This window comes from Microtus oregoni, unplaced genomic scaffold, assembly GCF_018167655.1.
Source record: "Microtus oregoni isolate MIOR12 unplaced genomic scaffold, Mior012 000001F_ref0000356, whole genome shotgun sequence".
Classification (NCBI taxonomy): Eukaryota; Metazoa; Chordata; class Mammalia; order Rodentia; family Cricetidae; genus Microtus; species Microtus oregoni.
Window position 1 is genome coordinate 24,130,582 of NW_024543060.1, and position 26,457 is coordinate 24,157,038.

Here is a 26,457-nt window from a genome sequence, read left to right on the forward strand (position 1 = left end):
AAAAGCTTGAGTGCTTTATTTTGTTTTTTGGGTCCATAATGACAATTTCTAATAACAGGATTCTAAAAAAAATAAAATAAAATAACGGGATTCGAATCAAAAGATAGAAATACTGTATTTCACTATAGCATGAAAGGCCATACAGTTTACTGTAGAAAAAGAAATAGCATGACATAAAAGAGCAATCAAAAATCCAAAATTCAATCCACCATTCAATCAATTTCATTGAAAACCACTAACTATGGTAACTCCTCAAGAATTTAAAATTTATAAACTAAGCCTTGACTACTTAATGTATAAATGTAAATAAAATGCAAGAAAAATAATAATGCAGAAAAATAATAGAAAACCTAAGTATTTGGAGGAATTTTCAGCTTTTCTTGGCCTTATAAAAATTGTGAGAAATACGCTGAGACAAATTATTTGGTGGTCATGGTGATGCTGGTGGTAAATAAGCTATGATAGCACTTCACTAAAGGAAGAAAAAAAATCAACTCAACTACTCCATATTCCTCCTCCAAACAAAACAATATCTGGACTTGGACAAAAACCGACAACCCTGGAAAAGAAAGAAAAACAGCAGTAATAATGGATCATAGCTGAGCTGCAGGAAAAGAAACTTGACCCAATGTTAGAGGAAAGAAAACAAACACATTCATCCTTTCAAAAGAACAAAGTCTGCTATGCAAGATAAGGGTACTTAATGATACATACAGTTAAACACAAAATAAAAAAATAAAAGCAAAGAACATGAAGAAAAAACTCAGACAAGTATCCTAACTAATCCAATGAATATGGGGTCAAAGCAGCACCAAGCTGTGTTCTAGGAGGCAGAGGTAAATTCAACAGAAATATACAATTTATTATGGTATCCCCGAGAAGTGGTGAAGTCTTGAGCCCGAGAGAATTGTTTGCTTGTTAATTTAGTGACAAAAATAGAAAAAAGTAGCAGGAATACAAGTATAGGGACTCAGATGAGGCAGTCTTTGCATTATGCTGTTTGAAGAAGAAAGGAAAGTCCACTCCCATTTGGGCCCTTAGTTGCTGGGGGAAAACATACTGCTATTTTGGGTTTTGCAAGAAAAACAGAAACAAGACAGGTCATGAGAAATACAATATAAGGCCAAGTCTATCTTTTAAATGTTTCCCTTTGAATTATTTTATCCCCCCTCTCTCTGTGTATGTGATGTGTACACATGCACACACATATGCAGGTATATATACATGCACATATGAATGCAGATATAGATAGATAGGTAGGTAGATAGATAGATAGATAGATAGATAGACAGACAGACAGACAGACTGATAGACACAACTTGCCAATACTGTAAGAGATTTGAAACTAGGAATAATACACTAGGGTAGAAACAATGACACATTAAAATTGGAAAGCAGAAATCATCAGTATGGCAGTTCTTGGTTAAGACATTTATACATACATGTTTTGGTTAAGTGTAGTGGGGCATATGCATGAATTATGCATGTGTTGTGTGTGATGTGCGCACATGTTGTATGTGGTCTATCAATATGTTTTTTGTACATGGAGGCCAGAGAACTTGGGTATCAGCTTCTATGGCTTTCTCATCTAGCCCCATGAGATACGGTTTCTCAGCGAACCTGGAGTATGCCACTCTTACTAGAGGTTGACTTCTTACCACGTCCCAGTGTAAGGACATGGGTGTTGAGAATGAGAACTCAGGTCCTTGTACTTGCTCAATAAGCAAGCACTCTTAACCAGTGATCCATCTCCAGAGCATACACGATTTGTAGTTTTTGTTACTTTAAGGTGCTATTGTACAAATACTGTGAGTATACTAACTTATTTTGTGAATGATTCATCAGTAAAGACAGATAACAGAGTTAGTATGTACCTGCTGGTTCTGGGTGAGCTTATTTGATGCAAGATGTATGCCATTTACCTAAGATTCCAGCATTAACCTTCTTCCCCACTACTATCCAAACCTTCATCCATGAGGTATAACAAGCTATAGATACCATTTAAAAAAAAAAAGTCCAGATGACCAGACCAATGCTGGAGTACTGGATGCTCTAACAGAAGACCCAAATTTATTGACTGGCACCTACTTGCCTCCATAACGCCAGTACCAGAGGATAGAGTGTCTTCTTCTGGCCATCTCAAGGCACCAGGAACATATATATATATATATATATATATATATATATATATATATACATACAGGCTGGCAAACACACATAAATTAAAAAAATAAAATACTGTGGAAAAAAACAGGTATACGGAAAAGGTAGTAGAAGATAAATTATCTGTGTAAGAATTTTCCTCTGGTCTTAGAAAACCTAAGAACCAGGAAGCAGTCAGACACAATGCACAAAAAAGCCAAAAGAGAGAACAAAAGGAAGCAAATGTAACAGCAGAGTGAAAGTCTGAGCAGAAGTTAAGAGCAAGCAGAATGTAACTTGGACCTGGAAGTTGACCTTGTCTGAAATACTACAAGAGCCCTAAGATAGTGATAAGAATAAGCATGTGTGCATAAGCCATGCTACAGTATTACAGGACAGTAGGAGCTTCTAGAGATGTGATCCTGAGAGGCTAAGTCCTAATTTGGAGAAGAAAGTATTCACAATAAAAATGTTAGGATACTAAGAGCAGCAGGTAATACGGAGCTGTCCCCATGATGCACTTGCTTTGGTAAACAGTCCTTTGAGACAACTCCTATCTTCCCCTACATTTAAAAAGGAAGGAAGGGAAAGAGGAAGGTAGGGAGGGAAAGGGGAGGGAGGGAGGGAGGGAGGGAAAGAAGGAAGGAGGGAGGGAGGGAGGGATAAGTGTTAAGAAATGTACACATCTTTATAGATAAAATATGACAAAGTCAAAATTCAAACCCAGCTCTAACCAATTCATTTATAAATATGGAGAATGATAGTTGGATACAGAATCCCAAGCCAAGCTACTTTAATACAGATCCAGTGCTAGGAACATGTTAGTTTGTCTGTCAAGTCTTTGTGAGCCAAGATTCAATGGCTTTAGCTTTCAATGTTTAAAAAAAAAAAATAGCAAAATAATGAACTACCCAGGGGATTGTTTTTTATTTATTAACCAGGTATTTATTGGATACTAACTAGATGCCAGGTACCGTTCAAGACAACAGAATCCACTAATAGATATCTGAGAAAGCTACTTATTATCATGGACAGCACTATAGTGGATGATAGGCTAATGGAGCCGAATATAGTAAGTGAGAATACAATGGGTACTGTGGAGATGCGCTGGCGGCTGGGTAAACCATCTCAAGTATGGTTCTATGACAACACCTCCTGTGAAAAGGGAAGGCAGGAAACAAGCTCTCCAGCTACAGAGAATAAGACGCATGGACAGCAAGCCTAGGGGTAAACAAGGTCCAGGGAATATGGACAAGAATGGAAAAGAACGTTTAGAAAATTACACCCAAGAATGCAACTGGTAAGTCTGAGAAAGGATACAGGGGCCCTATGGCTCAAGTAGTGTTAGCAAAAGATGACGAACCAGTGAACAGCAAGGTGAAGACAGGTTACATGGCAGCTTGTGGGCAGACATTGCAAGGTTTAAGATCTCCCAACACAAGCAATATTTTGTACTTTCACCATTAAAGTGGGGGAGGGAAATTAATATGCCACAGTTAAAATTTCAAACTTTCAGAGAAACTCACTAGATTAGCAACTCAATGAAATAGCATGTTATTTGGGTCATGCTGTGTTTTTATTAGTTCTAATAAATTAAAGAATTGCAGAGTTATTTAATACAGCTGACATTCTGCTAATTTCCAGGGAACATGGGCAACAAAAGCTCACAAGAGATTCCATTCAGAGCTCAATGACACTTTTCTTCCCACTCGACAGAGAACACAATTGCCAGTATGGAAGTGATTTTTCTGCTTAATGACAAGATTTGATATTCTTATTTTGATGTAGATTTGAACTAAGTGAATTCAATCCTTTGATTAAATGAGATTTATCAAGCAAGAATATGCCTGTATACTTCAGCATCTTGGCTCTATCCGAGCTTCTAAGAAACGTACACTTACTATGATGACAAATTAGAAACGACTACATTTTTGTTCGCGAGAGCAGGGTCTGCAGGCAAGTGCTATTACTTATTTCCCGCAGACAAACATAACCTCATGACTAGCAGTCTCTCCCGACCAATCACTAATGACTCGCATACTTCTTTAGATGCCAGACAGCCCTCTCCGCTGAACTCTTGTCTAGTTTTTGAAACAAAAGGCAACAGTGTCATATTACAAAATCACCTTGAACAATTCCCTTGATCAGAGACTCTCATTTTCCTCAGAGAGGTGGTAATTAAGGACAAATACAAACAGAACTTTGCCGCTGCAGAGCCTGTACTCTGACGGAAAGATGGGAACACAGGAAGGTTTGCATATTTCCTCTAGCCCTTCACTGCCTGAGATACATACCCATCAGTTCCCTTGACGAGCTCATCTGGCCCCAGGCTATCTAAATGCCAAGCGCACACAGCCAGCACCAGCAGGACCTCTAGTCCTGAACTCACATGGCACATCCCAAATGCACAGATGACCTCTTCATTTGGACTATCAATACTTCCAAAAATATCTTCCTTGTGCAAGGCTTCTCTTCATCTCCTCAGGAGGTGACCTTCATCCCACAGGTCTGCACACTCTGCTATCCCTGGAATTAGCCTGGATTCACCTTATCTGCCAAATTGGATGAGTAGATATCCTTGCCTCCTAACTCTCAAAATTGTCTAAAACCTGACAATTTCTCAACAGTGTCATGGCCGGTAAGGGCAATCAGCTCACTACTCATTCACACTTAACAATGGTATCATTAAAATTGCCATACTAATCTACCAGTGGCTTCAATTACACTCCTCACCCACAATCCTTCTCCCCACAAACTGCCAGAGAAACTAGGAAAGCAGGTTTGCAACTCTACAACATTCTAAGAATAAACCCACAGACCATACACATACTCTGTTGGCCTCTCTGCTGTTATCTAATAGCACTCCCTCACTCCCAACCATTGGCTTCTGAGATAAAGCCCTGCCTATGTTGCTAACCCAACTGACTGACTGATTAGACCTCTCCAGTGTGAAGAGAATGTTGGGATTTGCTAGCCTTTGGCCCCTATACAGCCATACACTACTAACCACTTTTTCTGACTTAACATTGTTGCAATTGCTGGGTAAGACTTTTGAAACAAACAACTAGCTTTCTCCAAAACTAGACTTCCCGCACTGCTAACATCTGAACAGTAGAGTTCCCACACTGTTCCAAGTTGCCTGCCTGAAATAACTTGCCATACTTAGTAATTGCATTGCTTTGTGACATGTCCTACAGGGTAAATGGAATCTGCATTCCTGATCACTAATGCTACATGGAATAAACTACATTTTCTCTTTTGAAACTAGAATTGTATTTTGCACCAACATATTACATCATCAGATACGTTTACCCCTTAAAATCAGGATGGCTGTTCATGGCTTTCTCTATCTAGAACAGGATTCCTCAAAATCATCCAAGTTCCTGACGTCAAGCTTCTGCTCAATCATTACACCTTTATGGAAGCTTCGTAACCATTCTAATGAAACATACTCATTTTCATGCTGCCACTTTCCATGAAGCATTTATTACTGTCCAATGTTACCTCATTAAATGCTTATTTATGGTACTGGCCCCAACTAAGACAAAGGAAAAATATCAGTTAAAAGATGTGTTTACTGCAAAATTTTAAGAATGTTGGGAACTGTATCCATCAGATAAACCAATAAGGAATTAATCACGGCTGAGTTCATATAAATGACTGTAGGTATTCATATGAACAATATCAGATAGTAAGTAGTAGAGCTATTAACATGACCCAATATTAACAGGCCCAATGCCACCAAAGAAATCAAAGCACTTTGAACAGTTAAGACTGAGAACTACATTAAAGGAAAAGGCTCTGTCTGGAAGCATTTCTTCAGAATTAAGGAGAGCTCAAATTATATGAGTAAACTTTAAATACAGCAAGTCTATCTATCAGTCAAGAACTAAACTCAATTATAAAAACCAATATATTTCTCTGGATATATTTAATTAAACCAAAACTCATGCATTATTTTTAGGCTATAAATTACACACATAAAGAAAGATATAGGGCCTTTGATGAGTTGTGTTAGCATGGAACTTCAGTGTCACCAATTAGAACAATTAGGAAATAGAGTAATTTAGAAAAAATCATTGAGATCTTCAGAAAAAGAAAGTGGGGGAGGTTAAGTTATCCTTCAACTGACAACAATTTAACTACTCAAACCAAAAGAATTTCACTTTAATTAAATGTTCAAATATCATTGCAAACTGCTTTGGCTTAGGCAGTAAAATGTGGTAGAAGGCAAAAATCAAATCAAAAGAAAAATTACAATCATTAAACAGCTGATGGATTTTAGGTCAAAGATAACTCAACGGTAATGCAGAGTAAGGTAAGTTAATAAGTCTTAAACAAGAAGGAAACTGTCTACGTGCTGAGCCTACAGGGACTTACATCCTAGGAATACCTACCTGATCAAGAAGGATACAAACTAAGTATTGAGAGAAATGAACAACAATGGCAAATGCTTGCAATCTTGGGTGGAGTGTAATTCTAAGACGTATACAGCTAAGAATACAGTTAGGAAGTAAAGCTCAATATTCCAAACACATGTTCTGCTTGTCCAGGAAAGATCTGCAGATGAGATTAACAGTGCAAGGGCGCTTGGACACCTGGCAGGTGCTGAAAAGTAGCATCACTAGCTGGAAGGAGCTGGCAAGATGCAGCAGACTCTGGCTCCCACCAGCTTTCAGACAGTCATAAGTTCTGCAATTGACAGACAAAACAGAAGCTGAATTTCTGAAGAGAATAGAAAGCAGTCATTATGAAAAGCCAAGAATGTTTTTTAAAAAATTGTCTTAGGGGCTATAGAGATGCTTCAGCAGTTTAGAGCACCGGCTACCCTTCAAGAGGATCCAGGTTTGATGTCCACCATCCACATGTTGGCTCACAACAGTCTATAACTCCAGTTCCAGGGGATCTAAGAGTTCCTTATGGTTTCCCTAAGGAGTAGGCATGCACGTGCTACACAAAAACATATGTAGGCAAAAACATAAAAATAAAAAAATAAGGAAACTAGACCATGTCTATGCTTTTTGTTAAGTTTTAAAGTTTAACTTAAGTGTAACCTGTGCCTTATTTGGGACAGGACATAAGAAAAATTAAAAGGTCAGAGGAAACATGTGGTAGCATTCAGCCTGAGAAAGGCTTGTTTCCATATCGGGAGCCATCTTAGGAGCCTCATTTTTTTTTTCTGTCAGTCTTCTTTAAAGGTGTTTCAATGAATCATGATTTTTGCAACAAATCATAATTTCCAAAACACTTTTAGAAATGAATTCTGGTGAATACCAAAAGGAAAGTTTTTTCTTGTATATTATTATGCTTAAACAGTATGGACTTTTGAATTAAAGAGAGGCCAAGGAAATGTCCATTGAGTGCAGGAGGATAACAAGAAGCAACAGATTACACACCATCATCTACAGGCTTATCTTTAACGTTAAAAAGATTAGCTTAACAATACCTTATAAAAACGTGAGTGCAAAGAACACTTGTTTGGGGCAAAGAAAGTGAGGAATTTGTAGCTCGATCATGGGAATCCATGTAAACGTGGAAGGAGAGAATCAGCTATAAAAGCTGTCCTCTGGCCTATGCATCTTGGAGTATTCCTATCCCCACAAAAAATCATAATAGTTACATTAAAAAAATAGGTCTATGTCTTTTGTTGTTGTTCGTGCAATGTTTTTGCCTTCTTTTCTCTTTAGCCCACTTGTTTTCTTCATAGATTCATGTAATCAATATCATATGTTCACTGTATGCTAGAGGATGAACCAAAGAAGTTGGTAACACAATGGTCTAACAAAGTGTTCAGAGCATAAATGAAGACTCCTACTTGTAAACTAACACTTAGAATCCAGTATAAGACAAATTCAGAAATATGTATGGGGTACTATGGCAACAGAGACAGAAGATGATGACTTTTATGTAAAAAATATTTATGTAAAAGAATAGCAATGCTAAGAGACATTTTCCAGAGAGAATGTCTCAAAGGGTAAAGAAAGGAAATAAAGCACACTAACAGTACATTCGAAACTATCAGTTCAAAATGTGGCAGACTGTTTGGTGAAGATGTCACAGAGAACAAAATTAAGATCTGAGTCTGGAAAGGATGGCCCAAGAAATATGGGCTGCTTCTGCGGGTGGGAAGACCCTAGGCTCCGCAACAGGACTACAGCCCAACCAGCCTTCTCTGGATTTCTGGTACACATGCAAGGTTGATAGATAATAATCTGGTGTTTGTGGAAGCTACTTAGGTGTTGGTAATTACTTAGAAAATCAATGAGAAGCTAACTATGTCTTATTTCATATAAAAATGGAGATAGGAACAAATGAATATGAACAAACACCTACTCAAGGCCATATAGCTGGTGAGAAGGATCTAAGACTTAACTGGACCACACTGCTACGGAATTATGCTATCTTTCAATAAATACCCAAAGATGTCTGGGGGTTCACTTTATAGTGGAATACTAGGTGATATCAAAGCAAATGATTAAAGGAAAGCCATAATATGGGTTATGAAATTCTAAACAAGAGTTTAGAAACAATGCAGCATGAAAATAATCTTCATTATGTAGTAAAAAAGAGTTTCTGAACAAAGCACTTTTTAAAGTGCTCATCTGAACATTCATGCATTAGTAATACAGAGCAGGAGGAACCCAACTGTTAGCATGACAATTAGTGTAAAATGAGGTGGGGGAGGGGCATTCAAGGGACATTTGCATTGTCTTCAATGTTCTTACATTATTTATTTTCCAACAAAAATATTATGGTTCATTTTAAAATAACATTTTAATGCAGCGAGCTGTACATGAACTTTATACAACATTTTACAGCAGAAATAATAATAAAAAGAGGCCTCTACCTCACAAGGTTTAAAAGCTCTGCCCTACAGTGACACCAAATGGTAGCAGATCAAAATACAATATACAAACGGGACATTTGTGTGATGCAAACGCCTTTAAATGTTTGATTCCTTTGAAGAGCAGGCAGATTAGCAGAATTAAATAATATGGGAACAAATACTCAAAAACCCAGTTTCTAATCAAAGGAAGTCTAGTAGACCAAGCTTCACATGCTAATTTTTAGGTCTCTTTCCAAACTTCAGCTAATCTTCTGATCCTGTTGAATATTTACATAAATCATTTTCACACAGTTAAAACCATGCCACTGTGAACTCGGTGATTTTACCTAATGGTTTATTGATCAAAGAAACCCTGCAAATATATGAAACACACTCACACAACTAAGTCAGGTTCCACCCCAGGAAATCGACCTTTAATAAGAGGCTGCAGATCAGGCTGTTGGGGGAAGGAAGAAATCTGAACCAATAGGCAACAGATCCCAGCAGGAAAAGTTTCTAGGGAAAATGTTTTCATTTCTTAAACTGTAAATAGCAAAGAAGCTGATGAGAGGATACTACTGCATCCCCAGAAGAAAGCAGTTTCTTAATGAGAAATGTTTAAGACTGTTCATAGAATAGAACTTTTGAAATTAAGTAAATTAATATTCAGTGTCCTATGCTAGAACTAAAACTATCGAGAACAGCACGGGAATGGGCCTTATTCATTAAGACTAAATGAAACAGACACAAGGTCAGTCACATCACAGAGACTCATTATGAAGCATTGGCCAGAACCTTTATTGTTAGCATTCAATGAGCTTGTTCAGGTATTAGACATGGTATTGTTCACATAATAAAATCTGCTAGAAAACAAAACAAAAAAAACACAAAAAATTACATAAATATCAGTAAGTCTGGGATATGAAAATAATAATAAATAAAACTAGATTTTAATTCCATATTTTAAAAATAGCTACAAATTCCAGATACTACCTCCACATAAAATGATAGGCAAAGCAGATGATAGATAGGCTCAATGCCTAGAATTTACCAGTATACCTGGTACTTTACAAGTATATACAATTACTATGTATCAATTACAAATAAAAGTTAAACTAATTACTGGTAAGAAAGTTAAGAACTGGGTGTAGGTGCTAGAGAGATAGCTCAGCAGTTAAACATACTGACTCGTCTCTAAGAGGACCCTGGTCCAATTCCCAGCATCCATAGACCCTCAAAGCTGTCTATAACTGCAGTTCCAAGGGGTTAATACATCCTCATACAGACATACATGCAAGCATAATATCAATGCACATAAAAGTAAATAGATCTTTTAAAATAAAAATGAACTGGGTATATTTTTTGATAATATTGTGCATGCTTAAGAAATATGAAGCTCTGAGTTCAAAGTCAAGCATCACTCACTGACTCTCTACAAAGCTTCTGCATTACCTACGAGCACATGTCACTACAGATCACACCATGGATGCCCAAGTGCAGAACATCTTGGAAGCTGTCTTGTCCATGCCCATTCATAGCAGTGAATGGAGAATTATTTCAAAAAGGCCTAAGCTGCACATTACTATAGCCATCAGCTGAACAGATAAATCATTAGTACTGTAATGTATCCATATATACTATACATTCAGGTAAAATTCATATTTGGAAAGACAGCTGATATTGGCATTTAAGAATTTTGCTTCCAATTTCAAAAGAGAATTAAATTTAGAAATGAAAATCTGTATTATCAGAAAGATGGAGAATACTTACAAATCAAATAGGGATAAATCTTCATTGATGTAAAATGTGATGTGAATCAGCAAATTAGTTCATATATAAACATATATTACCCTTGATCTCAACAAAAAATGAGGCGTTTACATACAGTATTTCTAATAGTCAATTTGAGTACCAGACTCTAGAATGTTCTAACATGATATAAGACAAGTTGTATATATTTTTGGTCCACATTAATTTGTCTGTTAATAGCATTGGTACCTAACAGTTTGACTACAATAATTCTTCACATACCTTTCAATCAAAGATGAAATGATAACAATGGAAAACAATTTCCACATAGAGCTGCATCTTGTTTTCTTTTGCACAGTTCTTGTAGAATATTCAAGTTCATTATATAATGCAAACAGATTCAGTGAACTTGTTCATCATCTGATGTTCAGATATATACTCAAGAATTCATTTTATCATAAATTTATAATTGGTATGAAGCAGAGTAGTGAATTTACATACCTACAAATCTCACAAGCAAGTTAACATAACGACTTTAAAATACCTCTGTCAAAAGGAATATGCTAGCAGAAATTTCTGTGAGGTAGGAAAAAACTCAGCACAATTGGAGGACATATGAGTCTACATAGTAAATTGCAAGCGAGCTAGATCTAAGTAGAAACCCTTTGTCAGAGAAGGAAAAAAAGGCAAGGAGACTAAGGTAGGGGCAGAGGAGAACACTGTAGGAGAACAGGGTAAGGACATGGGAGAATAGGGTAAGGGCAGGGAAGCACACTGTAGGAGAACAGGGTAAGGACATGGGAGAGCAGGGTAAGGGCAGGAAAGAACACTGTAGAACAGGTTAAGGACATGGGAGAACAAGGTAAGGGAAGGAAGAACAGGGTAAGGGCAGGGGAGAGCAGGGTAAGGGCAGGGGAGAACAAGGTAAGGGAAGGAAGAACATGGTAAGGGCAGGGGAGAGCAGGGTAAGGGCAGGGGAGAACAGGGTAAGGCAAAGCAGAACACTGCAGGAACCATAAATTGCAGTATCGGTCTAGAGAACCCAAGAGAAAAAACACAACTAAGAGCAAAGTTACATCTTGAAAACCAAATTGAAAAGCAAGATCTGGCTCTATTCACGGGTGGCAGAAGATGAGCTAAGATTAGAGCACTCCTGGACTAATTCCTTAGTTCTTACCTGAAATGTTCACTCAAGAAAACGTACAGTACATTAAGTAACACGAAAGGGTAAATATGTTTTTAAGGTAAGATAAAAAGTTAGAAATCTGAAGTTTAGATAACTTCAAGAAGTTTTCTAAAATTATTATTATAAAAATAAGTGTTATAAAAATCATATAAACAAAAATATAATCAATTTCCAGAAGTCATGAAATCATCATTGATATAAAGTTGATAAACTGTATACTCATTGTTCCTTGGTCATCAAAGATAAACTTTAAATTCAGATAGAAGAGAAAATACATTCTAAGATGTATTGTATGCTTTATCCAATATAATTTTTTATACTATAAAGTAGTCTAGGCCTTTAAGATGGCTTTCCTCTTATTGGATGGGTGGAGAAAGGAGAGGTGCAACAAGGGCGATGGGGTGAAGAGGGGACTTGGAGGTGGGGAACCAGACTGGAAAGAGTTAAAGACAAAAGAATAAAACCAATTCAGTTCTCATCAAAATAGGTACCCTTGAGATGTTAATATCAAGCTGACAAGAAACTGTATACTGTAGTCAAGAACAGTGATCACGAGCAGACAGTGGCAACATGACCCCCAGTATCCATGGGAACGCTCTCAGCAAGACATCCTTCTCATGGCATCAGTCATGTATACAGAGGTAGATCAAGCTTGGAACGTGCAGGTTCTGCTTGACTCTAAGTTCTCATACTCATTTCCATACACTTGTTATCAACTTGACACAAACCTTTGACTTGTCTAGCATGGGCATTTCCTAGACTGGTTTAACTGATATGGTAAGACACATACTAAAGATGAGCAAGATCATTCTATGAGACCAGGTCCTCGACAGAATAAAGAAAAAAATAAACACGCCTTTCCCACAACCTCTCTTCCTCTCATACCCCCCACCCTGACCCCAGTTCTTCTTAACTGTGGATATAATGTGAAAATAATGCTAGCTTGCCCATGTTTTCTACTGCTATGACTTCCTAACCATAGTGGATTGCATCCTCATTCTATGGTACAAAACAAACACTTGCTATTGTCAAGTGTTTAGTCACATCAATGTGAAAAAAAATGTGAAAGTGTAAAATCCAATGTAAGGCTATACAGCATCTATTCTAAATGGCTAATTTAAATGCACAGAAGTTCACTGAGATGTGTAGACTTGGGCCCTAGTTACTTTTGATATGGGTGTGTACTTGCGTATTATGTGATGTTTATTTATAAGTTTTTATAATAAACCTTATCAAAAATAAAAATAAAAAGCTCCAATATTTAACAAAATTGACAAGAGAGTAAAATGATGAATACTCTTTCCACTCCTGAGGTGTTCTACAGGCAGTTCTCAGAACTTTATGGGGAGGTAAGCAAAATGTGTCAACCAAATAAGGTGTAGAAAAAGTTTAAAGGAAGGAACATACAATATGTTAAATACAGAGTGAAGATAGGCAAAAAACAATTAGTTAACTTGAATTGTCAACAATGTATCAAATATAGTTCCATTATGTCCCAGAGGTGATTATTATACCCTAAGATATAAGCAAAAAAATATTGGTTTTTTTTCCTAAAATTCCTACTTTAAGATACCATTAGAAAGCAGTTTTTGCATTCCAGAAAAATCTGATATAATGCAGCAGCTGTGAAAATTTATCTTTTTCATTCCGCAGGCCACTACTGCAGTAGGAATAGGACATGGTTAGTCTCAGATACAAATGGTAAACAGACTCAATTAGAAAGAGTGATTCTTTTTAAGGATTCAATAATTGTAAAAATTTGTCATAGCCAGAACCTGGAGGCAACCTAAATGCCCCTCACTGAAGAATGGATAAGGAAAATGTGGTCATTTACACAATAAAGTACTACCCAGCAGAAAAAAATAATGACATCTTTAACTTTGCAGGAAAATGGATGGTGCGAGAAAACATCATTTTGAGTGAAGTAACTCAGACACAGAAAGACAATTATCACATGTACTCACTCATAAGTGGCTTTTAAACATAAAGCAAAGAAAACCAGCCTAAAAATCACAATCCCAGAGAATTTAAACAATGAGGACACTAAGGGCAACATACATAGATCTAATTTACATGGGAAGTAGAAAAAGACAATCTCCTGAGTAAATTGGGATAATGGGGACCTTGGGAGAAGGTTGAAGGGGAGGGGAGAGTAGCATAGAAAAATGTAGAGCTCAATAAAAATCAATTTAAAAAAAAGAAAGAAATTTCCCAGTTTTCTTTGGTTTAAAATTATATCAAATCATTCAATTATAGTGCTATTTAATATTCAAATTACATTGAAATTCATAAAAGAAGGTATGTCCATGATAAAAATTGTTTGAGAAAAACAACACTAAGTAACAGTGAAAATAAATGTCATTTATGATGGCAATTATAGCCAACCTAAAAAGAATCACTTGATGCTGGGACAAGGGAGCAGAGAAAAAATGTTTGGCATTAAAAATAATTCTTAACTTTGATATGAACTGCAGTTAATGCGAGCTAATAATGCAGCTAATCACCAGGTGTTTTCATCTCTGGGACCCAGCCTACAAAAATCAGAAAAGGGAACAAGATCATTATCAAGATGCCTTGATGAGATTTATTTTCAAATGAATTCAGTTTCTCTCTCATTGTCAAGAAGACAATATTTTCGATTTCATGAGATGGACTCAAGTGGATGATTAAAATGAGAAATGAGATGGACCCTTGCAGTTTGCAAGAACTCATAGATATACAAAAAAATCACATATATACCAAACTTATCAGGAGTGTACTTGTTTTCCATTTATATGTTATATAGAAAATTTACAAACATACTTTTCAAAAGGCCTTTGAACTCATATAAGTCCTAACTTTAAATGCATCAGTTTAAATCAAGACAATTTGTCACATATACCTTCAGGCTTAAAAAGAAAAAAAAAAGCAATATGGCCATTAAATGCTCAAAATGAAGAGTGTTGTCAAAAAGCTTTCTATTTTCTCTCTTGTTTTGCACAGTAAAAAACTCCCAGCAAATAGACTTAATGAGACACGTGGTACTCACCAAAACAGCAAACTGCTCAGGTTCACTTAAGTTGTTATAGTCACTCCTGAACTGGGACAATGAATTTAACTGTTCTTCATCAGGAAGATGCTTTAGTAAGTTCTAAAAATTAAAACCAAAGAAAAGTACCTTCACATGAAGCTCTCCAAGTTTGGGAAAATAAATAAGCAACCTATGGAAAGGAAACCAGTCTAGAAAATAATTTTATTTATTTCTAGATAACCTCCCTTATCCTAAACCTTAAGCAACAAAACACTTAGATTAGAAACAGTCAATTTTACTTTCATCTATCCCAGAGTTATTATATATTCAAATCAAGAACTACTGAATATTTACTTGATTAGCTTATAATTGAGAAAGGAGAACTCAACCTATACCAAAGGAAGAGCTTTCTCACCTGGATAAATATGAGCCATTACATTTCAGCTTTAGGGAATTAAATGTCAGAAATCTCAGGCAAAGCCAAACATATTTCAGCACTTTACTCAGGGGGATGAAAGAAATCATAAGTTGCTACCAAAGGCAAGGGAAAGAATAGGAAAGGATTGAAGGGAATTTTAATGCAGTGCTTACAAGAGTTAACTTAGAAGGATCATGTTTTAATAATAAAAACTGAAGGCACCTTTAAAAGTAAGTTTTCTGATGGGAGGAAAATTTTCGAGGTAGTGGAGACACAGGACAAGGAACCTTGCAGATAGAGTGCACATGCGTTTATCTACCTGTATCTGCATGCATCCACCATGGTCTAGAACCCACTGGTTCCTCAGCTGTTCAGGGCTTTTCACATTTCCAACCCTCACACTTAACCATTTAAAGAGCAAGCTGTTATTTAAATAAGCAACCCCATGAAATAAAAAAATATAGACAAAGCCTTTGTTTCAAAAATACTCTGGTATTGTACTCTAACATTAAAATTAAGGGGAAGGATGAGGAAGCGGTGGTCACAGAACCAAATTATGTATAGACTGAAGCAAACATAAAAACTGACTCTATACAATGCTATGTTTATCTCTTGGCAGTAACAGAACTCACCCAAAGCACTATTGGTTTAAAATAATTTTAGAGGGTGTCACACATCAAAAGTAGTTACATCAAAGAACATGCCACAGGCTTACCTCTAGAAAAACGGTGGTGGACTGACTAAAAACAACAAAAAAGAGGCAATTTAAGAATACCCTCAGAAAAACGTAGCCACTTTTAATTCTAGGAAGGTGAATGCAAGCATTACAAGTATGTGATTTTTGCCACATAAATTTCTCTTATTGGAAATGCCTGAGACCAAAAGCCTGGCTATTTCTCTTCGTTGTTCTGTTCAAGTTACAGCTACACTGTCAAATTCCTTGTTAAAGGGGCCATTCAGATTCTTAGCAATTTTTAATATGCTCATCATATCTCAGTAAATATTTTAGCTATTATTTATTTATATTTGATTTGCTCATAGGAATTTACAGATTTTCATCTTAGTATTTGGGTGTTCCATTGAGAAAAATCCATGATTTGTAAGAGTGCAGGCTCCACCTTCCTCTGCTTTCAGGTCCTTACTAAACGCCCATGAACGTAGTCTAGACATAGCAGTTACTCATCAGCATCCATGGTATAGTGCCAGAAAGAACATGACCACGCTATTCACTTAGTCTTTCCTTTTTTATGCCGTGTTTCAGTCTCTTCCACTTAAGTACCTTTGGCCTCAAACTCATAAAAGACTATGTTCTCCCAATCTCATTTCTAGTTTTCATGAATCGCAACAAAATTTCACCTATCCTGCATTAAAATTACACATGTAAATGTCATTACTATTGGTAAAATATACACTCCAAGAAGGTGAGGTCTCTGACAGACACTCATAAAAATTATCATGCACAGTGTATACAATAAAGTGTTAGTAATGCTAAAATGTTTATTTTGAATACATGTAGAATGATGTACAAAAGTGGCATAAAAAAGATATACTTCTGAAACATGATCATGAATAGATTGTTGAAATAAAATCTTACTTCTACATTCATGTAAAATGAGTGAATTTTTTAAATTAAATGTAAGATTTTAAATAATATGAAATTACTGTTTTATAATGACTAGATAAAAGCCATAAATATATATTTGAAAAATGTAAAAAATCTAAAAAACATCAATATATATGTATTTTCAGATCATGCATTGGCTTTACATTTATTAAGTATGTTATAAAAAACAATAAGATCTAGACCCAAGAGGCACTTATCTACAGTTGGAATTCCAGTTACTATCAGATGGCCTTAAAGTGGTGAGAATAGCCTGAAGTACCTCAGTGTCTAATATAATCAAGATGGTGAAGAGTGCAACAGAACAGGAAGATGTGATCATGCAAAGAGGAAAGAAGGTCACAGTGATACCACCCACAAGATGAAGGGATGGTCCACAGTAAGAGAGGGAGACAGAAATAATCCAGGCCTGCACGTACTGGCTTTGTGGGAGCCTCGGCAGTTTGAATGCTCACCTTAGGAGACCTGGATAGAGGTGGGCAGTCCTTGGGCTTCCCACAGGTCAGGGAACCCTGATTGCTCTTCGAGCAGATGAGGGGGGGGGACTTGATCGGGGGAGGGGGAGGGAAATGGGAAGCGGTTGTGGGGACGAGGCAGAAATCCTTAATAAATAAATAAATTTAAAAAATAAAAAAAAAATAAAAATAAAAAAAAACCTGACTTCAGCTCAGTGAGAATTGTGCTGGGCTTCTACTTTAAGGCAATGCAAATAGTCAATTTCTTGTTGTAATCTGTAGGCAATGACGTGAATTGTAATGGCCAAAAGAAACTAGTACATTAAGAAATTATATGAAGATGAACCTGTATGGACATTAATTACAAAATAAACTTTTTCCTTTCTCTAGAACACAAAATGCACATAATTATCAAAACATCCATGTAATCAAGTTAAGAGCTACTCTGTAAATATTTAACAAACTCATTACAAGAAATACAAATATGCATTATGTAGAAAAATTTTCTTTAAGGAACTAAGCATCTGCTCTCAGCAAGAAGCTACATACACAATCAACAACAAAGAAAAAATCCAGTTTGAAAAAATGCTACAGGGAAAAAATAGTGCTTAAAGTAAAGTGGTTGAATTGGGTATTTTGAATCTACACCACTCATTGCACAAATAATCTCAAAAAAGAGTCTGTTCCACCGTATGACAAAGGAACTTCTAGAGGTATCAGTTCCTGATGGGCAAAAAACATCTAATGAAGTTTAACCACTGTTCACAATTATAAGTAATCCCTTGTGTGCCCCACCCTCATTCCCTCATGGAGTTCCACAAGGCCTCAGAATCTGCATTCCACTTCCTCAGACTCCAGAGTGGAGAGATCATTGGCAAGGGGCAGCACACCTGGCTTGTTGCTTTCTTTACCTTGTTATTAATAATAATCATCATTATTACTATTATATATAGCATAAATGCTAATAATTAAATATTTTACATCTAAATATGTATTATAATTACTTTTTTAGGACTCGCAAGTGTATTCTTGTCAGAACACAAAATGGTAAATGAAAGAATTTCTCTCATCACACAACGTGATTTAATTGTCAAACTCCACATTCGGTCAAGGTTTTACATACTGAAAACCTTATATGCAGTTTAATAATTTCAGTTCAACATAGTCACTCATCACAAAATGCTAAGGTCAACGGACACCTTTCAGAACCTTCTAGCTTGGAATGAATGTGAGGATCTTACAAGCAAGGCCTAGATCCTCTGGGAGCACAGCAATGCCAGGAAGAATTACATGGAAAGCTAACAACATGAAATAAGGCTCTCTCTCCCTCACTTTTACCAAACAATGATTCAATTCCATAAACAAAGGAAAACGCATTTGGTAAACCTATAAAACAAATTTAAATTATTATACCACTAGTCTTAACTGTAATAAAAACAAAAACATATATTGTAAAACTCAACAATTTGCCTTCAGAAAGAATCATTTAAAATAATTGAAATGCAATCATTTTGATAGCGTTATATTTAGCTGCAGTTAAGAGAAGAGACAGAGTTTTATCTCCTGGCAATGCAGAAGTTATGCTCAAGCTAATTATGCAGCAATGATTTTCCAGTTGAATGATTCGGGCTAAGAATTTTGCTTCACTTACAGATTACTATTTAATGAGAAGCTTGCAATGAAATATTGGAATTTAAGCTGTGTCTGTTTGTTTACCTGAATCATAGACTCTGACAACTGTGTTTCATCCACTTCCAATATCATCGTCTTGATTTCCTTGTACGGCACCCGGAAGGAGCTCAGGAAGATTGCTGAGAGAGTGGGAAAGGGTCATAATGTATAAAGTGATAAAGAGATCCAAGAGGTAGATCAATCTACATAAAATCAGAGTATACACACATTTTCTAGAACTGTTGTGGAGGAAAGTTCATTAGTACAGTATATGCTCTCTTCCAGGTTAGAGCTGCTACATAAGAATCCATCTAGGTTTCCTATGTAGGTGTCACAGCTGACTTTTAAATCCTTACTTATTTACCAACCAACAGAATCATGCCAATTTTCAAGTGATTTAAAACAACTTAAATAAGTTTGATATGCTATAAAAACCATCATGAAAGTGATAAAATGTCAGTATATGCATTTAATATTTGTCTATGCACACATTATTGCCTTGTATAATATTTTCCAGCACTACTAAATAGTTCAAAGTAAAGCATTAAAACAGCTAAGCAATGCATTTCCACTTTACAGGTACGAGCAGCAGAGTACAATTCAAACATACTGTAGAAAATATGCTAGAGAGACAGATTTGCATCTAACTAAAACTTAAACTTTAGAAACCATTTTAGAAAATAAAATTCCATAATAAATTTGCTATATGGATAGGGGATGATCGTACATTGTTGGGAATTCTCAATATTACTTAGTTTATTCTTTTTAATAATATATGCATTGTTGTATAATCTAATAATCTTTCAAGGAGAGATTTTAATATATATGCTATTATTTGCAGGGCTTTAGACATAATGCTTTGTCAGAGCACCCACCCGTTACTGCCACATTGCCATGAACTCAGTTCTTAGTATGTCATGGTGGTTCATACCTTTACCCTTAGCACTGAAACGATTATGGCAAGTTTGAGGCCAGCTTGAGGTAATCAGTTCATCTCCAAAATTAACACTGTCATAATTTATACCCAGTAAACTCGTTATTTTTAAGTTTTTGATTACTTGACTTGCCTTTGGGCTAGAAACTATATATATATACACACACACACTATGTCTCACAAAACTCTAAAACCATTAACTGCTTCTGTTTTGAATCCTTTCTCATTCTTGACAACATGGGTATCTTCTGTGCTCTCACTATCAGTTTTACTTCCATATTTTTGACCCCAAGAAGTCAAAAGATATGAAGGCCTATTATTAATATTCTAAAAGACAAAAAAAGTCCAAAATATCCAGATATTTATAGAACTAAAATGTGTAATCTGCAGCAACATTATCTAGCAAGCAAAAAATATAAAAACCATATGATCACGAAGACTAATAAATGAACAACTGAGAGAATGAGAATAAAAGGCAATCATCAAAAACTGCACTAAGCTAGTTATAGAATAACTAAAAATGAGTGTTAATGATACATAGAAAGAAATACTAAACAGCCAATAAGCTCATCTCTGTATAGAGAAATACTTCCTGAGGAGAGAGGCATGGGCAATGGAAAAAGCAAGCAGGATTCATAAACTTATGGCAGGAGGCAAGAGAGATAGGGGAGGAGAGGTAAGGAGATAAGCTTTAGTGTGGGGATTTACAGATGTAAGCTGCTCCCCTTGACTGGAAGTCAGAGAGTCTGAGCTGATTTTTGCTCTTTCAAATTTGTTGATAGCATGTGTGCCTACAAATTCTGACCTAGGGTGTGGTTACTCGGTGTTTTGGACATTAAGATTGTCCACAGAGGTGGATCCACTTCATCCTGACCAAAGGTCTAAGAATTCAAACCTATTCATGCTCCTTCATTTTTAAAATAGTTTGACATAGGCAGTGGATGCCTACAGAAAACTTAATCTAGGGCGTATTCATTGCATATTCTGACCAAATCATCAAATGCTTTACTCAGGAAATAATGCCTTGATGTCTCAAATAGTGAAGCAAGTAATTGTTCTGGTTTTCCTTTAAGTCATGTTAAACCAGTCTTTTGCCTTCTTCCCCACTTTTTGTATTGAGGTACAAAAGCATAATAAAATTAAATGTGGGCCTATTCAGTCTTTAATATACACTGAGTTGCCCTCCCGGTACTGGCCCATGTCTTTGTATTTCTTTCATATCTCTGTTCCCCCTACTGTTCGTCCTACCGAATGTTTCTGATCTACATTCCACACTGGAATGTACGCACCCGTCAAGGCAGAAGTCACCCACCAAAACGTAGCTCATGACACTTTAGTATTCAGAGATTTATTTTACCACTAACTACTAGACAAGTAATATTTCTAAAAAGGAAATGCTGTAATGTTTTCAGATCAGCAAGACCAGGCACTGATGAAGTTCTAAGACAGTTATACTGAAGCAAGGTTGGAGAGGAGTGAGTTGGCATGGACTCCAAAGATCACATACGTGATGCAAAGTTCACCACACAATCATGCAGTTTCTATCATAACTATCAACAGGGACTCTAGGTTGGCAAGTGAGCTGGTAAGTGCTCAATAGAATTTTTTGTATGAAACACCTTGGGTGCTACATTTAACAGGAAGGCTGTCCCACTGTTACCCAAGACAGTATGAATCAAGTATAGCAGTCAGTGAATGAAATGCTACACTGTCATAGTGGAATACATTAGTGTGGTTTTTTTTTATATAAAATCCAGCACTAATTGATATCACACCTACTGTATAAGAAGAGCAGGTACACAGAACAGTCATAACTATTAAAAGGAAAGTTAGTTTTTCATCAAAACTCAGGATAAAAGGGTTACCTCACATGGAAAGACAGAGAAAAATAGATATGGTTATAAATAAGCCTCTAAATGATGGTTGTTTTCTTTAGCCATGGGTGTTGATTATAAATTATATCACATATTTTATAAGTCTCTCCTAGATATAATTAATACACAGCCTAAGAAGATAGATATCATAAGCTTAAATGAAGAGTATAAAAAGAAAACAATACATTGGACAAGTGAGCTACTGTAAGTCATACAGGGCTGGCCTTACTCGTGGTCACCTCACTCATTGGACAAGTGAGCTACTGTAAGACATACAGGGCTGGCCTTACTCATGGGCACCTCACTCACTGGACAACTGAGATAATGTAAGACATACAGGGCTGGCCTAACTCAAAGGCACCATGTTCTATCCTCCTGAAAGGTAATATCTAAACTCAAGAGTCATTTTTGCTAGTTGAATGATATTATTGCTACTTGAAGATATTGGGCTACACTAGAGAGTTCAGGTTAACGTGATTTATGATGTGGGATTTGAGCAATGGAACCAGCTTTGAGCAATGGAACAAGCTCTATTTCTGAAGGAAGTGAAAACTAAGACCAGCTGTGCAGGGAGGAACTATGATGGAATTCCAGTAAAATCTCAGCATAGGAAGGGTGCTTCCTTTCTTATCAATACTCTGAGCACTGGGTCACCAACTTTCTAGTAAAGAAAGCTGCAAGCTTCAATTCTGGGTTTCTCTATGTTCTACCCATTCACCTTTTCCAGGCCTGACTTTCATGAACTATTTATTGACATAAAGCATGATCCATACTATAGTACAGTTAGTGAATTCTCGAAGTCCCGTAACAGATGTATAAGAGCAGTCTAAAATAGCTATGCTGTAATGACCTAAGTTTAGTTAAGAAGGAGAACAGAGAAGAACTGAATACCTACGCTCAACTTAAAGACTTTAGAGAAGTCTATTTTTCCAATGATTAGAAGTTACTGAGAATCACATACGAAACATACAATTGAGGGATCCAATGGGTGCTAGAAAATGAATGTCACTTTGGCATGCCTTGCCCCTCCCAGTGTGATGGGATAGACTACAGAAGCAGCATGGGCTCAGCTAAGTGCAGCACACAGCTTTTGCAAGCAGCAATTGTGTATGTGTTCAGTGCGGCTATTTATAAATATTTCAACCTTTGCATTGATTTGTAGATTTCAGGGACTTTTTTCTTTAAAGGTCTAATTCAAACTTTTAAAGAATCTGGCAGAATACATGAATCTCATAAAACTCTCGAGACATTTCTTGATTCCAGAATTCTATCCGAGTTGTTGGGCCCTAAGTCATTGCCAAAACAATCATGAACTCTACAGATGGGAAGTAAGCCACCTTTAAACAAGTTAGGTAAATAAATGAGTAGCATTTAGCTCTTGTCTCAAAGTTGGACAGCATGTTTCAAAGATGGGAAGTGACACAGCAGAGACACATCAGGTTTCTCTTTGGTAATATTGAGAAGGGGATCTCTCAGGTCAGTTGTTAGCATTCTCCTACCAACTATCCCACGAAGCTGTTTCATTCAAAACCAGCTGTTACTGTCTAGACCAGACTAATCTTACTATTCAATACCTCAAGACTGTGTTTTATAACCAAAAACAACTTTGACTCCAAATATTCTTTTAGTGGCAATAAGTAGCTGCTAAGGCATGGTAGAGTTTAAAGGGTAGCAATAAACAAAAAATGGATTACACCAATATGTAGTGGTGTACCTTCTGGATCTTTTCGATGAATGGTTTTCTAAAGCATATTTCTCAATTAAATAACTTAGAAAAAACACCCTCTAACTAGAGCAATCAACATAAACAGGATCCTTCTCTAGGGCAATATTGTGATTTTGTAACCTACAAACAGGAATGCACATATATTTTATGTATATTATGCACAAAGACACTCAACTGCTGTCAGAATAAACAACCTAAAATTCAAGGTTTTTTAACTGAAAATCCACCAGATTCCCTATCAATAACATCAGTGTTGAAAGTTATCTGGTGGATTGCAATAAATGTGAGAAAAGCACGGAACTTGCACCAAAGACAATAACGATTACTATAGTAGTTTACAATCTCTGAGTTCATGACATTTTAGTACATGGTCTGTAATTTACACAAATAAATAACCTTGTCCATAAAGTCAATTATCCAACTTTGAGTAGAAGACATTGACTAAATTAGCTGATCCATTCAGGAAGCACTGTATTCAAATGGCTGCATTCAGAACTATAAAAAGGTGGTTTTAAATCAAGAATAACAATTTTAATGCTGGAAACACTTGGTTTTCAAAAAATGAAATTATTTTTCTGAGATTACACAGTATAACTCTGACATTAAATGAGAAATCTGCAGTGCTTCTATGTTAGACAATAATACTGCAGTGAAAAATTCTCATTTAAGATTTAATATTTAAGGCCCATAATTAAAGTAATGTACTATGCACATGCAAAAATATCATTTCCAATTGAGAAAAGGAAAAAAATACATCCCAAGGAAAGGGGGCTGGGCAGTATAATGTAATTATCGTATTACAAGGATGGACAACTCTGAAAGAGACCAAAAGAACAATCAAATGCTTCCACCCAGAAGTAATATCATCTCCATTTACATATTCAAAGGCTCAAGAAAGTCACAAGATGATAACAATATAAAATAGGCCAATATATGCAATCAATCTACACCCCCCAAAAAAAGAACTGAATATTGGCCAGTAGCATTAATGCCACCATAGTAGACCATAAAGATCTAATCTGAGTCTATATTGGAGTGGAAAGTCTTTTCTGAAACACTAATAGAAAAACTAAAAAGTCCAGCTTTTGCACATATTTCTCTCATATAACTCTCTCCTTAATCAACTGCATAGATCATTATCCTCTGGCTGCAGAATTGTTTGGTTCCAATATTTGCCAAGAGCTCATTCAAGGCATGTTACAACGGAGAAGCAGGCTAAAAGCCATGTTAACACTACTTATCCCTCTAGATTCTTCATATTATGTCCCTCTTGCATCACCAGAAACTAATATACACAGGTCAAATTATCTCAGCTCCAAGCAAAACCCACTTTGATGCATTGAAGATGCAGTGCGAAATGAATTAGGAACAAAATTATTGCTTTCTCTTATAATAATTCAGCCAGGAAGACAATTGAATACTATGTATTTAGCTCCCATAGCAGTAATTAAATCTAAAATATTTCCAGCAATGCTTTTGAGGACAAGGCTCTGAGCTTCTCAGGTAGGATAATGAAATTCATTTTCCTCCTCATCTTTATTTCCATTAATATTCTAACTACTGGCCTGCATGATCAAGTGTCACAAATAATAGATATTCGGGGGAAAAAAAGAATAGATGGATTACTGATTTTTTTATCAAAGTGTGATATCATTACCCGAATTCCTTATCGTTAATACTTGAAAGAAAGAACATTAAAGAGCATTTCCTTTTGTATTTGTGGGAGGCAGAATTTCATCTTAAATTCTTTTCTTATTTTCTAGTACATATTAATCTTTTCAATAATTTAATCTCATAATTTGCATGAAGGAGAGTTATATTTGAGTTTAGTATTCAAGCAAAGAAACTAAAATAATGAAAAACAAGACACAAAATGAGTACAAAATGAGTAGATTTCAAAAAACAATCCACAGAGAATCGATACGTTAATGATATTCATATGTGACATACTTACAAAGGTTCTGAGCAATTTTAGGATCTAGAAATTTAAGTTCCTTGATTCTTTTCTTAATAACTTTCTTCTCTTCAAAATCATCTGTACTCCTTTTTGCTGTAAGACAAAAGAGAGATTTATGCTAAAATCAGCAGGAACTTCAAGGGCAAAAGGGCAAGAAATGAACTTTTCCAAACAAAAATGTTAACATGTGCATATAATAAATTATAGAGTAAGAAAAACACCAATATTATCACCTACCACCTGGACATACACTGCTACAGAGAAATACTGGTGAGTCAGGATTGAAAATTTACTAAGGCTGAAGACTGAACTAGAAAGAGCTTGTAAAAGTTATAATGTGGAAAATGCTAGCGTGAAGTGTAGGAGTGTATGTAGTAAGATCACTTGAACAAATGACAACACAGTTACAGCAGTGGATAAACTTAATTTAGAAAGGGTTAAGAAATGATTCCAACAATACTAAACAAAAGATACTAAACAAATGGCTTCTTTGTTTCATATAACATGTATTTAAAACTACAAATGTTTCAGTAATTATTCAGTTAATACAGTATTCTTCATAAACACCATGTGCTTTCACTGTAAATTTTATCTGCCCTAAGGGAATACAAATTATACTCCTACATACTGCATAAACACAGGGCTGATTTTATTGCATGGTTACTTTTATTCTTTTATTGTAATAAGAAGCACTAAGCACCAGCTGAAAAATGTTAGGCTGGGCAATGCTAGATGAAGCAGACATCCCAACATCACAGAATTTAAGGCACAATACAACTGACTGGAAAATAATGGCAGTCAAACTACACTGAAAAACTGACAATTTTTCAGTAAGAACCACAAGATAAAAGACAATTCTCAGGCATGTAGACCAAGAATGACCTTCCT

At 36.0% G+C, this 26,457-nt stretch overlaps 1 protein-coding gene across 3 annotated transcripts in view; it reads right to left on the bottom strand.

Moving 5' to 3' along the window:
• Positions 1-26,457, bottom strand: part of Diaph3 (diaphanous related formin 3) — a 459,276-nt gene that overhangs the window by 218,196 nt on the left and 214,623 nt on the right. For all 3 annotated transcript variants that reach the window (XM_041667741.1, XM_041667734.1, XM_041667725.1), the window contains 3 exons: positions 25,567-25,662; positions 19,124-19,218; positions 14,932-15,033 (listed from right to left, as the gene is read on the bottom strand). In XM_041667741.1, the coding sequence (XP_041523675.1) occupies positions 14,932-15,033; positions 19,124-19,218; positions 25,567-25,662 (293 nt within the window). The remainder of the gene's footprint in view (positions 1-14,931; positions 15,034-19,123; positions 19,219-25,566; positions 25,663-26,457) is intronic.